This window comes from Peromyscus maniculatus, chromosome 8, assembly GCF_049852395.1.
Source record: "Peromyscus maniculatus bairdii isolate BWxNUB_F1_BW_parent chromosome 8, HU_Pman_BW_mat_3.1, whole genome shotgun sequence".
Classification (NCBI taxonomy): domain Eukaryota; kingdom Metazoa; phylum Chordata; class Mammalia; order Rodentia; family Cricetidae; genus Peromyscus; species Peromyscus maniculatus.
The window spans coordinates 61,330,995-61,344,981 of NC_134859.1; the positions used below are offsets into that span (position 1 = coordinate 61,330,995).

The 13,987-nt window shown below is 51.0% G+C and overlaps 1 protein-coding gene across 9 annotated transcripts in view; it reads left to right on the forward strand.

Annotated features, from left to right (window-relative positions):
• The window catches only part of Slc43a2 (solute carrier family 43 member 2), a 45,418-nt gene that overhangs the window by 19,523 nt on the left and 11,908 nt on the right, over nucleotides 1–13,987 (forward strand). For 6 of the 9 annotated variants that reach the window (XM_042282407.2, XM_076542902.1, XM_076542900.1 and 3 more), the window contains exons 6-9: nucleotides 10,398–10,490; nucleotides 12,263–12,396; nucleotides 12,501–12,703; nucleotides 13,010–13,156. In XM_042282407.2, the coding sequence (XP_042138341.1) occupies nucleotides 10,398–10,490; nucleotides 12,263–12,396; nucleotides 12,501–12,703; nucleotides 13,010–13,156 (577 nt within the window). The remainder of the gene's footprint in view (nucleotides 1–10,397; nucleotides 10,491–12,262; nucleotides 12,397–12,500; nucleotides 12,704–13,009; nucleotides 13,157–13,987) is intronic. The other 3 variants (XM_076542903.1, XM_076542904.1, XM_076542905.1) reach the window with 1 other exon arrangement.

The window sequence follows — 13,987 nt, forward strand, 5'->3', positions numbered from 1 at the left end:
CCCCCCTCGTCTCCTACCCTCCGCCGTCACAGAGCCTTGGGAGTCTATACCCTGTCCTCCTTTCCTCTAGTGTGGAGGTTCGGAGGCGATCTAACCGTCAGGGCTGGTTCTCTCGGGTCTCTGGCAGCACGGGGCATGGGCATCCCTGAGGGAGGTGCACGCCTCTTCACCGTGCAGGCACACCCCGTGGTGTGGAGCCTTGGCCTCCCCCGGACATCTGGTCAGCACACTCCAGTCTGTTTGCTTAATGTCTCTAGTTTGTTCAGCCCTTTAGCTCGCTCCATCGGCTGAAGCACAAACACCGGCCGGCGTCTTTGGGCCGCCACCCCACAATCCAGGGCTTGGGTTGCTTAGAGATGGGAGCAGATGCAGCCAAAATTGTGAACATATCTTTTCCACTTCATTACCCTGACCCTTGTCAGCGTGGGCGGGATGGGGAGCTCTGGTCTGAAACCCTCACAGAAAAGTGGTTACAAAATGTTCAGGGGAAAAAAAAAATATCTCTCTGTGGGCTTTTCCCATTTTATTCATTGAAGTTTGGCTTTAAACCCAAGCAAGAAATGATCCCAAGGGAATTAGATTGGAGTTTGAAGAGATCAGAATGCACATCCCTCTCTTAAAGACCCCAGGGAGGTGTGGAAGCAAATGGTCGCCTGTGAGCGGGTGGGGGTACCCAGCAGCCTTCCTGCTCAGCCCCATTCTACAGCCAGGCAGGGTTTCGTTGGCTTCCCTACCTGGAGAGCCCAGGTGCCAGGCAGGTAGACTCTCTTGGTACCAGAGCCCACGTAGGCTCTGATTTCCTATTTCCATCTTTACCTTGGGAAGCCAAAACAGTCAGCTGATGGCCATTGGCCTGGGAAAAATTGACCATCAGAGGGGTTCTGCCTCATGAATTTGCGCCACGTGACATGTGCCAGGGTTGACAGGAGGCAGTGGGGGTGTCGGCAGGGATCCGGGCCTGGCAGGTGGAACGGGAGGCGGCTGGGAGAGGGCAGTTCTCCCTCCCCACCCCTGCACCAGTGAAGCAGAAAGGTGACCGCAAGGACCTTCCCGGTGATGTGTGCTGAGGGGTGCCTGCCTGTTTCGGTTAAGGAACAGCCCAGCTTTGCCGAGTCCGCTTGTCCAGACTAGCTCCTGGTTAGATAGTCTGGACAAGATAGACTGGCTCCTTACTGAACTCAGGGTGTGTGTACCAGCCACCTGGGGACAAGAGTCGTCTCTGTAAAGGACCACAGGCCTAGAAATGTTAGCCTCCACCCACTGCTCGGCTCTGACTTCATAGAGAGTCTGGGTGTATCTATCCCCAGGGCGAGTGGATTCAGGAGGCCTCGGATATGACAAGGAGTGTCACCCCACAGCCTCCCCTGAGGGTTCCTGTGAAAAAAAGGGTCCCTAAGAAAGAAGGTCCGAACTGTTTTTGGCCGTGGCCTCTGGGGATTCTTGTCCAGTGGCCTGAACACCAGGGGACCGGCGGCCTGCAGCTGCTGTTTTCCCCACTGGGAATGTGGCACAGCTGGGCCTGTTTACGGTACAGCTGAGGGACCCAGGGAGCGTGAGTCATCGGGCCCAGGGAAGGCCTACATGAGGCCCAGGAGCCCAGGCGTGGAGGACAGGTTTTGCCCAGCAGAACAGGGGCAGCAAAGCGACTGTGAGAAGAAACCAAGAGCTGGGAGAGGGCCTTGAACTGCCCTACCTGGGAGCATGCCTTCCTGCGGAGTGTTTCCCCTGGCACCTGGCACCGCAGCTCGGCTCCAGCTTCCCAGTTGGCAGCAGAGCTGGTTCTCCCCTCCAGCAGGCCCTCGAGGCCCCGCTAAGGCGGTCAGCTTAACACTCACTCCATTCACTGCCGTCCCGCAGCATCGTTCTGTCGGCTGAGACTGGACAGAGGCAGGAGAGAGTCAGCAAGGAGAGACAAGGCCAGAGAGACAGGGGACCCAGACCTGGAAGGAACAGGGCGAGTCCATATGCAGACACATCCCTGGGTGGTGTGGTCCTGGATCCAGGGGTCAGCTGAGGGCTGAGGCTGGTAGGTGTAAGAGGAGCGTCTGAAGCGATATTAAGAATCCCCGTGAGCTGGAATCGGACAGGACGCTTAATAAGGAACACGGAAGGGAGAGAGATGACGTGAGGAGAAAGGCTTACGAGCCACACACAAGTGCCGTCCGTACCAGGCCTTGATCTGGCTGCACATTCGAGTCCTGTATTTGTCCTTTACTAGCTGGAGGGGAGGGAGCTCCTTGACTCTTGGGTGTTTTGGTCTAAGATAGGGTCCCGTGTAACTTACGCTGGCCGGGGATGGCTGGGAATTTCTGAGCCTTCCACCTCTACCTCCCCAGGGCTGGGATTCCAGGTGTGCACCACCGTGCCCAGCTTAGACTCGGAAAGTTTTGTATGCGCTGAATGAACATGACAAGGAGCATTTAGACAGTTGCTTTCAGGGTTTTAAAGATGCTATGGGAAGCAGGTGCTAAAAATAGTTGCTGTTTAGTATACATACTATTTAATGGGAGTGAAATCTGAGCAGGCTGCCCCTGAGCCAGCCAATGAGGGAGAGCTCCAGCAGGCAGGACAGCTTTCTCCCAGGCTGAGGGAGAAAGCACAATTAGTGTTACCACTTAGGTACAAGGTAACCAGTACCACAGGGAAACCCTCTCTTTCTGGGCCTTACCCTCTTGTGAGCGCTCTATTGGGATGTTTATGCCTTGGGTTTCATGAGTCAAGGTCAGCCTTGCCCCCCTTACAGTTTCAGTCAGTACAAGGGTGGTGGTCCTCAGTGGTCCTCGGTGGTCCTCAGTGGTCCTCCTCAATGGTCCTCGGTGGTCCCTAAACCAAACACACCTGGACTATCTTGCTCTCTCCCTTTCCCCACGTTTTTGAAACAGAGTTAAACTCATTTAACCCCGACGGGCCTCATGCACCGTATTCTCCTGTCTTCACTACGTAAGTTCTAGGATTACAGAACTGTGCCATTATACTCGGCTTGATCACCTATTTCAAATATGGCTTTTTGTTAATTTTTTTTGTTTAAAAAAGTATGAAAAAGGGCCGGGGGAGGAGGGCAGTGGCACACGCCTTTAATCCCAGCACTTGGGAGGCAGAGGCAGGTGGATCTCTGTGAGTTCAAGCAAGGCCAGCCTGGTCTATACAACAAGTTCCAGGACAAGGCTCCAAAGCTGCAGAGAAACCCTGTCTCCAAACAAACAAACAAACAAAAAGTACAAAAAAAAAAATTCTTATATACTAAGAGGAAATTAGATTACAAAGAAAAGCATACTTACAATATGTCAACATATTGAATGACTTACTTTCTAATTTATTTTTATTAATTTTTAGTATACAAAATAATAGGTTACATCAGGACATGCTTATATGCTTATATTATTGTGCCTTGCTGATATTCTTTCTATATTCTGATACCTTCTTCCAGCCCTTCTTCCTCAAAAACACCTTTTTAGTGCTGCAGATTAAATCGAGGACCTCACACATGCTAGGCAAGCACTCTCCCACTAAACCGATGCTCTCAGACCATGCCTGTCTTGAATATAGAAAGGAATCTTTGTAGAAGGGCATAAGCAGGGCTTTTTTTTTTTTTCATTTATACCACTATCCAGATTATTCCAGATCAACTGTCAGTAATTAATTTCACCCATATATGCAGCTAAGTGTGTGTTTTGAGTGCATGGTCCCGAGGATTGGATGTGGGGCGCTGGCACGTACCAGGCAAGCGCATTTTACCAGAGTGTTGGTGGAGTGGCAGAGGAGGAAGGTACACACGCTGCTGGTGGGCTATCAATCGGCGCATCTCTTCTGGAAGGCAGTTGGTCAGCATTGTAAATCCCAAGGAAGTATGCATTCCTTTTTCCGTAACAGTGCTTCCTTTGAGGACTGTCCTTTGAAGAGCTAAAAGGCACCTGCACTCACTCTCATCCTTGAGATTATTGTTGAGCTGAGTGTGATAGCTCAGGATCTAGCTACTTAGGAGGCGGGGACAGAAGGATCATGAGTTCAAGGCCATCACAGGTAGTACTTTAAGACCCTGGTTTTTAAGACCCTGGCAAATTAGCTAGGCCTAGCAGTCCAGGACCTGTAACCCTAGTGACTTGGGAGGTTGGGGTTGGAGGTTGTAAGTTAAAGGCCTGCCTGGGCTGCAGTGGGTTCAAGGCCAGCCTGGATGAATTAGTGAGGCTCTGTTTAAAAAAAAAAAAAAAGTAAGAGGCCGGGCGGTGGTGGCTCACGCCTTAATCCCAGCACTTGGGAGGCAGAGCCAGGTAGATCTCTGTGAGTTCGAGGCCAGCCTGGGCTACAGAGTGAGTTCCAGGAAAGGTGCAAAGCTACACAGAGAAACCCTGTCTCGAAAAACAAACAAGAAAGAAAGAAAGAAAGGAAGGAAGGAAGGAAGGAAGGAAGGAAGGAAGGAAGGAAGGAAGGAAGGAAGGAAGGAAGGAAGGAAGGAAGGAAGAAAGAAAAAGTAAGAGGAAGGCTGGAGATGTAGCTCAGTAATAGAGCATTTGCCTAAGGTGCACAGGCCTTTCATTACAGTCCCGGTACTGCCCCCCGAGCCCCCAAAATTGACCGAAATCTTTTTTTTTTCTTTCCTTTTTTTTTGAGACAGGGTTTTTCTGTGTAGCTTTGGAGCCTTTCCTGGAACTCACTCTATAGCCCAGGTTGGCCTCAGACTTACAGAGATCCACTTGCCTCTGCCTCCGGAGTGCTGGGATTAAAGGTGTGCATTACCACCTCCTGGCTTCTGAATCTTTTTATGAATAAATGTAAAAGGACCTAAGGTCTAAAGCCAGAGATATGGTTTCCTAAATTATAGACCATTTGGATAAGGAAATACTAGGCAGTCATTTCAGATTGAGTCAGAAAGGGACAGTAAGTAGTTTTAGAAAACACTTTATAATAATATATCGGGTTAGAAGGGAAAAGTTAGTGACGCATGCCTGTAATCCTAGTTCTTAGGGAGCTGGTGCCAGAAAACCATCTCGCCAGCCCCTAATAGCAAGTTTGAAGCTAACCTGGGCTACGTGAAACCCTATGTCAAAAACAAACAAAAGCGGAAAAACAGGGTGTAGGGGCTGGAGAGATGGTTCAGCAGTTAAGAGCATTGACTGCTCCTCTAGAGGACTGCCCTGGCTTTGATTCTCAGCACTCACATGGCGGCTCCCAACCGTCTGTAACTCCAGCCTCAGGGCATCCACCACCTTCTTCTGGCCTCCTTGGGTACCTGCATGCAAGTGGTGCATAGACATGCATGCTGGCAAAACACCCACGCATAGAATAAAGCAAAATACTAACCAGAAAAAGGGAGTAAGGAAGCCAAGTGGTGGTGGCGCACGCCTTTAGTCCCAGCACTCTGGGGGCAGAGCAGAGCAGCAAACTCTCTTAGTTTGAGGCCAGCCTGTTCTACAGAGTGAGTTGCAGGGCAGCCAGAGCTGCTATACAGAGAAAGTTGTATACACCTGTAGTCCCAGCTATTTGAAAGACTAAGGCAGAAAAATGACTTGTGCTCAGGAGTTCAAGACCAGCATTGGCAACACAGTGCAACTACCTAAAAAAAGAAAAAAAAGAAAAAGTTTATAGAAGAGTATGTTGGGCTGGTGAGATGGCTCAGTGGGTAAAGGGGCTTGCTGCCAAGCCTGGTGACCCAGGTTCAATCCCTAGGACCCACATGGTGGAAGGAAAGGCCCAACTCATCCATAAGTTGTTTTTTTTTTTTTTTTTGTTCCAAATGTTTTACAATAGACATGCATTCCTTTTCTAATTAGGAAAAATATTCATAATTGAAAATACAAGATAGAGATGTTGGTGGGAAGCTGTCTAATGTGGTTTACCCTGAGGCTCTGTGCTGCCCTAAGAATGGCATACTGACCAAAATAACATGGATTTTCTCGGTTTGTTAACACTGTTCCAGGTAGGAGGCTGGGTGTGGTGGCCCATGCCAGTAATTCCAGCACTTTGAGAGACTTGGGTAGCAAGATTGAAAGATCATGGGAGATCTTGTCTCAAAAGAACAAATCAGGAAAGGAATGTTCCAGGCAGGTAGACAGGAAGGACAGCTCACCTAATGCCATCAATCCTGCACAGGGCAAATGGTTTGTTTCCTCAGGAACAGGGGAGCAGTCCTTTGTCCCTGTCCTGAGTCTCGTGTGAGGAGATCAAAGCAGGCTGCATGCTCATCTCAAGCCGCTGTCTTGGGGGAACGTTAAGGCAGCCTTGGCGTGAAGGCAGACAAAAGGACAAACCACCATGTGGTCTGCTTTTTGGGGGCATTTCCTAGCTCCATTGAAGAGGTTCTGCTCGGGGCTGATTGTGATGTGGGGAATTTTCCCTAAGGGCAGAATAGCTTTGTGTGCATGAGTTCATGCCCGAGTTCCCAGCTCCATCCTGCCTGGAGGAGAACTGTCGCTTGGCCTCTGCCTGCTCTTCTCATCCCTCTGATCTCTCCCTTTCTCCACGTGCCCTGACTGGTCTAGAATCCCCTGCAGGTGTACTTCCTCCTTTCCACACAGGCAGCTGTAACCTTCTGAGTTCTTCCTCCATGGCTCCATGGATGCCTTTCCTCCAAACATGCTTTGCTGCGTGAACACGTGTGTTTGGGAACCGGGGATGGCCTTGAACTGGAGTGTCCCTTCCAGGAAGGTGTGCAGCGAGCACAGTTACCTTTCATGCTCACCTGGGTGTGTCTGTGCACACTTAGCCATGTCACACTTCTTTTGTCTCCTATGTCCCTCACTTGTCCCCCTTACCCTTCCCAGAAAGTCTAGAATGGCAAGAAAACGCTTTTGGTGTGCTAAGAATTCGGGAGGAAACTTGGCTGCTCACCCTGGCCTCATACCATAAAACTTACAGATTTGTTAATGGTCCTTTTTAGTCCTGTGATTCCCCCCAAAATAGTCCTCTTCCTTACTAATATTCTGAAAAGAATCGATGACCTATAATTCACATTCATCTCACATAGCATGTGTGCTATCTGTGAGGGTTAGTGTATTCACACAGGTGTGTAGTCATCGTTTCAATCACCTGCATCATCACCCCAAACAGTCATCCCGTGCCCGCTGGCCATCCTCTCTGTGGTCTCTGGCCTTTGCCTGTCACTACTCCACTCTTTGGATTTGTCAACTTGGGACATTCCATACAATGGACACATATATAACATTGCTTTTAATCTATAAAGGGGTTTTGTCTACATGTGTGTCTGTGCACCACATGCATGCAGTGCCCATGGAGTCCAGAAGAAGGCATCAGATCCCCTGGAACCACCACGTAGGTGCTGGAAGGAGCCATCTCTCCAGCCCACGTGGGGTCTTCTGTGCCTAGCTTCTCTTAGCTTACTGTTTTTCCAGGTTTGCGCCTATGGTTGCCTGTGTTACTTGCTTTCTCTCCTTTTTGTAATTATGTGTATATCGCCTTTTGTTTACCTATTCATCTGGGTGGACATTAGGTTATTTTCTTTTTTTTTTCTTTAATGTAGAATGCTGTCCTAAACATACATGTGTAACACATACTTTTATTTCTCTTAGGAATGTACCTAGCAGTAGAATTTCTGGGTTATGAAATTATTTTGTTTTAACTGTCTGAAAGCGCAACTGTTTCCAAAACAGATACAGCTTCATTTTCCTCTTGGAAGCTTACACCCGCTCCAGTTCCTCCTGGTTCTCACCAACTCTTGTTACATCCTGTTAGAATGGCCACCCTAGTGGGTCTGTGTGAGCATGCCCTGCCCTTTTGGAGGTCAGAGGACAGTTTGTGAGAGTTGGTTCTCTCCTTCCCTTGTGAGTCTTGAGTTGAACTCAGGTTGTCAGGCTTGGTAGAAGGTGCCTTTTCCCACTGAATTCTGTATTTCTGTCCGTCCATCCGTCCGTCCGTCCGTCCATCCATCTATCCATCTGTCATATCTATCTATCTATTTTACTGAGACAGGGTCTCATTCTGTAGCCTGGGCTGGCCTCAAACACTCAAAGACCTACTTGCCTTTGCTTCCCAAGTGCTGGGATCAGCACTTGCAATGTTATGCTCAGCATCTTCCCTTTGTTTTCTTGAGGCTGGATCTTGCTCTATGTAGCAGTCCTAGTTGGCCTGAAATTAACTATGTAGACCAGGCTGGCATCACACTTGTAGTGATCCTCCTGCTTCTGCCTATCTTGGAGCATAGGCATTTAAAATCTTTTTGGTAACGTTCATTGCTTATTTATTTAATCGTGAGCAAAAAAATAGGCAGAAATCATGAGAGACAGGCATAGCTTCCCAACTACCCCCATTTTAGTAGCAAGGAATGGCCTTTCATCTTGATAGGGTCTTGCTATGAGCCTCAGCGGGCCTAGAACTTTGAGATGCTCTCTCTTTAGCCGCCTGAGTTCTGGGATTCTGGGTGTGTGCCTCTGTGCTCAGGCTGCAGTCACATTGATAAAAAAAAAAAAATGACCCCAGGAAGTAAAGGAATAAGGAGCCTAGCTTAGTCTCACACACACTGGCTGAATTAAGTGAGATACGTGTGGACATAACTCTCAGAAAGTCCCCAGCACCAGTGGCACTGTTTCAAGACATGGTACGGGCTCCTGAGATGGGAGCCCAGCTGTGGGGAGGGTGTACTTTGTCCCGTGTGTTGGGGTCCGTCAATGGCTGTGTAGTGGTCACTTTCATTTCATTTAATTTTGTGGAGGCAGGGAAGCACTCTGGGAGGTCAGAAGATGACTTGGGAATCAATTCTCTGGTACCTTGTGGATCCTGGGATCAAACTCAGGCTGTCGGGCTTGATGGCAAAAGCCTTTATTCCCTGTGCTCTATTCACCAGCCCAGTGTAAATGGTGTTGGGAAATATTATTTTAAGGTGTGTTACTTTTGTTTATGTTGCATTTGTTTAACTCTGTGAAGCTGTGTTACTGTGCCTGTCTAAAACACCTGATGGTCTAATAAAGAGCTGAATGGCCGTTAGCAAGGCAGGAGAAAGGATAGGCAGGGCTGGCAGGCTAAGAGAATATATTGAAAGAGAAATCTGGGAGAAAGAGAAGAAGTAGCTGGAGAAGGAGGAAGACTCCAGGGGCCAACCACCCAGCTACACAGCAAACCACAGAGTAAGAGTAAGATTTACAGAAGTAAGAGAAGGGGAAAAGCCCAGAGGCAAAAGGTAGACGGGATAATTTAAGTTAAGGAAAGCTGGCAAGAAACAAGCCAAGCTAAGGCTGAGCATTCATAATTAAGAATAAGCCTCCATGTGTGATTTATTTGGGAACTGGGTGGTGGGCCCCCCAAAAGACCAAAGACCAATCAACAACACGTTATACTTTTTTTTCCTTTTTTAGATATTTTATGTGTATGAGCGTTTTTTGTCCATATGCATTTTTGTGCATATGTATGTGTACCATGTGTGCAGTACACAGAGGCCAGAAGAAAGTGTTGGAGTTAAGGGTGACTGTGAGCCACCCTGCCAGTGCTGGGAACCAAACCCAGGTCCTCCGCAAGGGCAAGTGCTCTTACCTGCTGAGCGGCAGCTCCAGCTCGTGTTGTGGTGTCTTACCAGGCCTGAGAGCCGTTGAGGTTTGGCCTTGAAATCATTTCAGATGAGCCCGCGTCTGCTTTGTACCATGCTCAGGGCGCTCACGTTAAAAACAGACCTGGGCCTTCCTAATCTTGGCTTTCTGGAGGTGCCTGCCAGGTGACTCCCAGGCTAGAGTGTTGAGTTGGGGAGAATCTTCTACTCACATGGAAAAACTCAGAGGCAGGCATGGGGGAGCCACCTGCCTTGTTAGGATTGGGGTGGGCGCCTTCCAGAAACACACTCTCAAAACCGAAAGCAGCTTTTGCTGACATCTGGTCCTTTCTGGGACTCTGATATTTTTATTTATAAGATGACACTCATTTCCCCAAATAGAGTCTTATTTTTAACGGGCCTTTTCCCTTTGAGGGGAGCCTACGGCCCACAGCTTTGCTCTCTGATACCTCCTTCAACAGGGCAGACACGGTAAGGGCCCTGGCCTGTCAGGCGTGGTGGGGAGTGTGCAGACAGTGCCGTGTCTTTTCTTCCGGAGTTGGATTTCTTCCTTACCTCTGCCCCTTCTCATCTCTGTCCGGAAAGGAAAACTTGCAGTTAGTGACAATTGCCTCGTCTGCTGTGCTGCGAATCCCACAGAGGGAGAGCGGTGAGCTGGGAAGTCTGGCCGTTGTTAGGTGCTCGCTCCCCTCCTCCCTCAGGCTAGTCCTACTCAGCCCAGGACAGCCATGATTGCAGCCCAGCACAGAGTGCTAGGCTTACTTAAAACGAGGCCTTCTTGCCATTCCTGTGGACGATTGCATAGTTCTCTGGTATGCGTTTTGCAGATGACAGTGTTGCGTCACAGTGTCAAAAGATGAGACACACCTGTGACCTAAGCCTTTCTTCCCTCCATCCAATCCCTCAGCTGCCCAATATGTTCGGTGATCTTCGATCTACGTTTATCGCCCTGATGATTGGATCCTACGCCTCCTCAGCAGTTACCTTCCCAGGAATCAAGGTGAGAGTGTGGTCAGCCAGTGTGATCCCCCACCCTCATCCCTCCACCTCATGCTTTCTCCCAGCATCTAGGCAGAGGCCTCTGCCTAGGCCATTGCAGCCTCTCTGAGAAAGCATTATGGTTGTTAGGGATGCCCCTCAACTGCCCCTCCCACCTAGGCAGGATGCACCTGGCACCACAGGAGTGAGAAGAGAAACCCCGCTGGGCCCAGCAGGGGAGGGCTTGAGTGGCCTGCTGTGGTGTGTGACCACAGGCTGGTTGGGGAAGGGACAGCAGGGTGAGTGAGCTGGCCTCCCTCTGGTCTCCAGCCTCTCAGTTAGCCAGAGCTCTGCTGGCCGCCAAGTTAGTCCAGCTGTTTCCCTCCCAGGCAGGATTCTGAGCCTGTGGAAGTCACATGGGACCAGGAAGAGCCTAGGCTTACAATCTCCCCTGTTCTGACACCCAGGGTGTCACCAGGGTCTTTTCCCTCCCGAGGCACTGGCATCAAGGTGAAGCTGACTTTAGGGGGATGGGGTGCTGTGAAGATGAAAGGGAGCCACAGATGCAGGCTGGGAGCCTGGGGTCCATGTGGCGGGTGGCAGGAATCGGGCCAGCCATCCTGTGACCTTTCTCTTGCTCCTGGACGGTGGAGGAAGCTGACACTCCCTGTCTTCTGTATATTCCTACATGCTGGGCTCCATCCTAGGGAGCTGAGCAGCTACATGCTAGGACACTTAGGGGACCCTCACACTGGGTCTGGGGAGAACCGAGGACGATCAAGACAGGCCTGGGGACACAAACCTGTAATCATAACCACTAAGGAAGCTGAGGCAGGAGGGGATAATAAGTTCAAGGGTAACCTGGGCAAGTTAGTCAATAATTGTTTCACAGGTTTTTGGTTTTGTTTGTTTTTGTTTTTTAGTTTTATTGTTTGTTTTTTTTGAGACAGGGTTTCTTTGTGTAGACTTGGCAGTCTTGGAAATAGCTCTGTGGACCAAGCTGGCCTTGAACTCACAAAAATCTGTCTGCCTCTACTTCCCAAGTGCTGGGATTAAAGGCATGCGCCACCACCACCGCTGCCTGGCTTGTCTCTCAGTTTTGTAAGGGCCCTGGGTAAAGCTTACTGGTAGACACTTGGCCAGCACACAGGAGGCCCTAAGTTCAGTTCCTAGTTAAAAAAAAAAAAAAAAAAGGCGACAATCAATGCTAAAATGCACAGCAGTCTGTCCTCTGCCAGGATCACCACCTACCCTGGCCAAAGCGCCCTTCCGTGGAGTTGCTGAAGGAGCTATGTTGGTTGGTCTCCTGAGTATCTTGGAGCATCTACCGTTTGTATTCTTAAAGGCTAGAGAAACATCCATGGATGAGGCTGCCAGGTTCCTGTCCTTGGGGAACTAGACTGACTGACAGTCAGTGAGTCCAACAGCAGAATGACCAGGCTGCTTGTAATCCCAACACTCTGGAGGTAGAAACAGGAGGATAAGAGTTCAAGACTCCACAGTGAGTTTGAGGCCAGCCAGGGCTACAGAGAGAGTTTTAGGACAGCCAAGGATACACAGAGAAACCCTGTCTCCAAAAGCAAAAAAAAAAAAAAAAAAAAAAGTGACATTTGGTTCGAATTGGATTCCAGGGACAGAAAGGTTGGGCTTATCAGAACACAGGGTTTCTGACGGCCAAGCAGCTCAGCATGAAAAGGCTGTGCCTTTTCATACAGCCCAGCACAAAAAGGAGCTCCCAGCTGTCCCTTGCCCATCCTGGCCTCCCACTGATAACTCTGTCCCTTCACCGGACAGCTCATCTACGACGCTGGGGCCTCCTTCGTTGTCATCCTGGTGGTCTGGGCTGGCTGCTCCGGCCTGGTCTTCCTCAACTGTTTCTTCAACTGGCCGCTAGAGCCCTTCCCAGGACCAGAGGACATGGACTACTCGTAAGTGGGCGCGCTCTCTGCCCCGCCCTCGCGCCCACCCGCCCGCCAGGGTCTCCGGGTGGCAGCAGCAGCAGCAGACCCCCCCCCCTTCCTGTGGCCTCTAGGGTGAAGATCAAGTTCAGCTGGCTGGGCTTCGACCACAAGATCACAGGGAAGCAGTTCTACAAGCAGGTGACCACGGTGGGGCGCCGCCTGAGCGTGGGCAGCTCCATGAGGAGCGCCAAGGAACAGGCCGCGCTGCAGGAGGGCCACAAGCTGTGCCTGTCCACTGTCGACCTGGAGGTGAAGTGCCAGCCCGACGCCGCAGGTACCCGACGCCCGACTCTCGCCCTCCGGGGCGGGGTGGGGGGGTGAGCCCAGGGCCCCCTCGGTTGGGAATCGTTGGCTGAGCCTCTCTGGGTGTCCTCTTGCTGAATTCCTGTTCTGTCTCAAAGGGGCAGAGGCACCACCTGTCCTGTCTGACAGACACACGCCACTGAGTGTAGGGAATCTGCTGATGAGCGTCAACACCGCGAACCTCACCGCACGGCCTGCGCGTGGGGCCTTCTTCCCTTCCCCGGGCCCTGGATGGGCCCCGTTTCCTGGCCTTGAGCCCCGTGTCTTCTCCCCACAGCAGCCCCCTCGTTCATGCACAGCGTGTTCAGCCCCATCTTGCTGCTCAGCCTGGTCACCATGTGCGTCACGCAGCTGCGGCTCATCTTCTACATGGGGGCCATGAACAGCATCCTTGAGTTCCTGGTCAGCGGTGACCAGAAGACAGGTGAGTGTCGCCTGGGCCTCGATGTCCCCCCTCGGGGTGTGGCGGTGCTGACACGCCCTCACCAGCCAAGGGAAGCCCACCAGCCCCACCCACTGAAGGGAGGTCAGCGGGGCTGTGAAAGGGCAGTGTCCGAGGCCCTGTTGGCTTGTCAGGGCTGTGTCGTCAGACGGCCTGGCTCTTCTTTCACGTCCCCATCAGGGTTTCCAGGCTGAGGAGGGAGGGACTGAAATAGCTCATGTGTTTAGGGTGTGGGGCGTATGTTTCCAGTGCCAGGGGGGAGGGCTGAGGGCTGTGTCTGTACCGAAAACACCGCCCAGAGCAGAAGACAGCAGCCCAGCCCAGCCCAGTCACATCCCTGAGCTGAAGGGACTGGCTTGGTGCTTGGGTAACCTGGGGGCTGAGGGAAGGACCTCTGTCCTGGCAGAGGACTCTGGGTCAGGGGAGGCCCATTCTAGGACCAGTGTCCCGCCCTGGGAACCAGGGAAAACAGAGGCTTCCCAGGGACGAGTAATCCAGTTGAGGCTTGTTCACTCTGGGAAACAGAACTGATAACCCACAGGAAAACAGCAGCAGGTCCTCAGCTGACGAGGGGCTTTGCTGCGCGGAGAAAGTCAGTACTTCCCCAGGGCCTGGCTGACTCAGCTTTAGTCATCCTGAGCAAGCAGGACAAACACACTGGGCAAATCGTCTTTGTTGGCGGCCTCGCCAGCCTGCCGATTTCTTTTGTTGGCTAACTTGTTTTTACCGAGGGAAAGATAACGCGGTCCTTGCAAGGAGCCAAATACCAGTTTTCCACAGGGACAGGAAGGCCTGCCTTCACAGAGGGAAAAG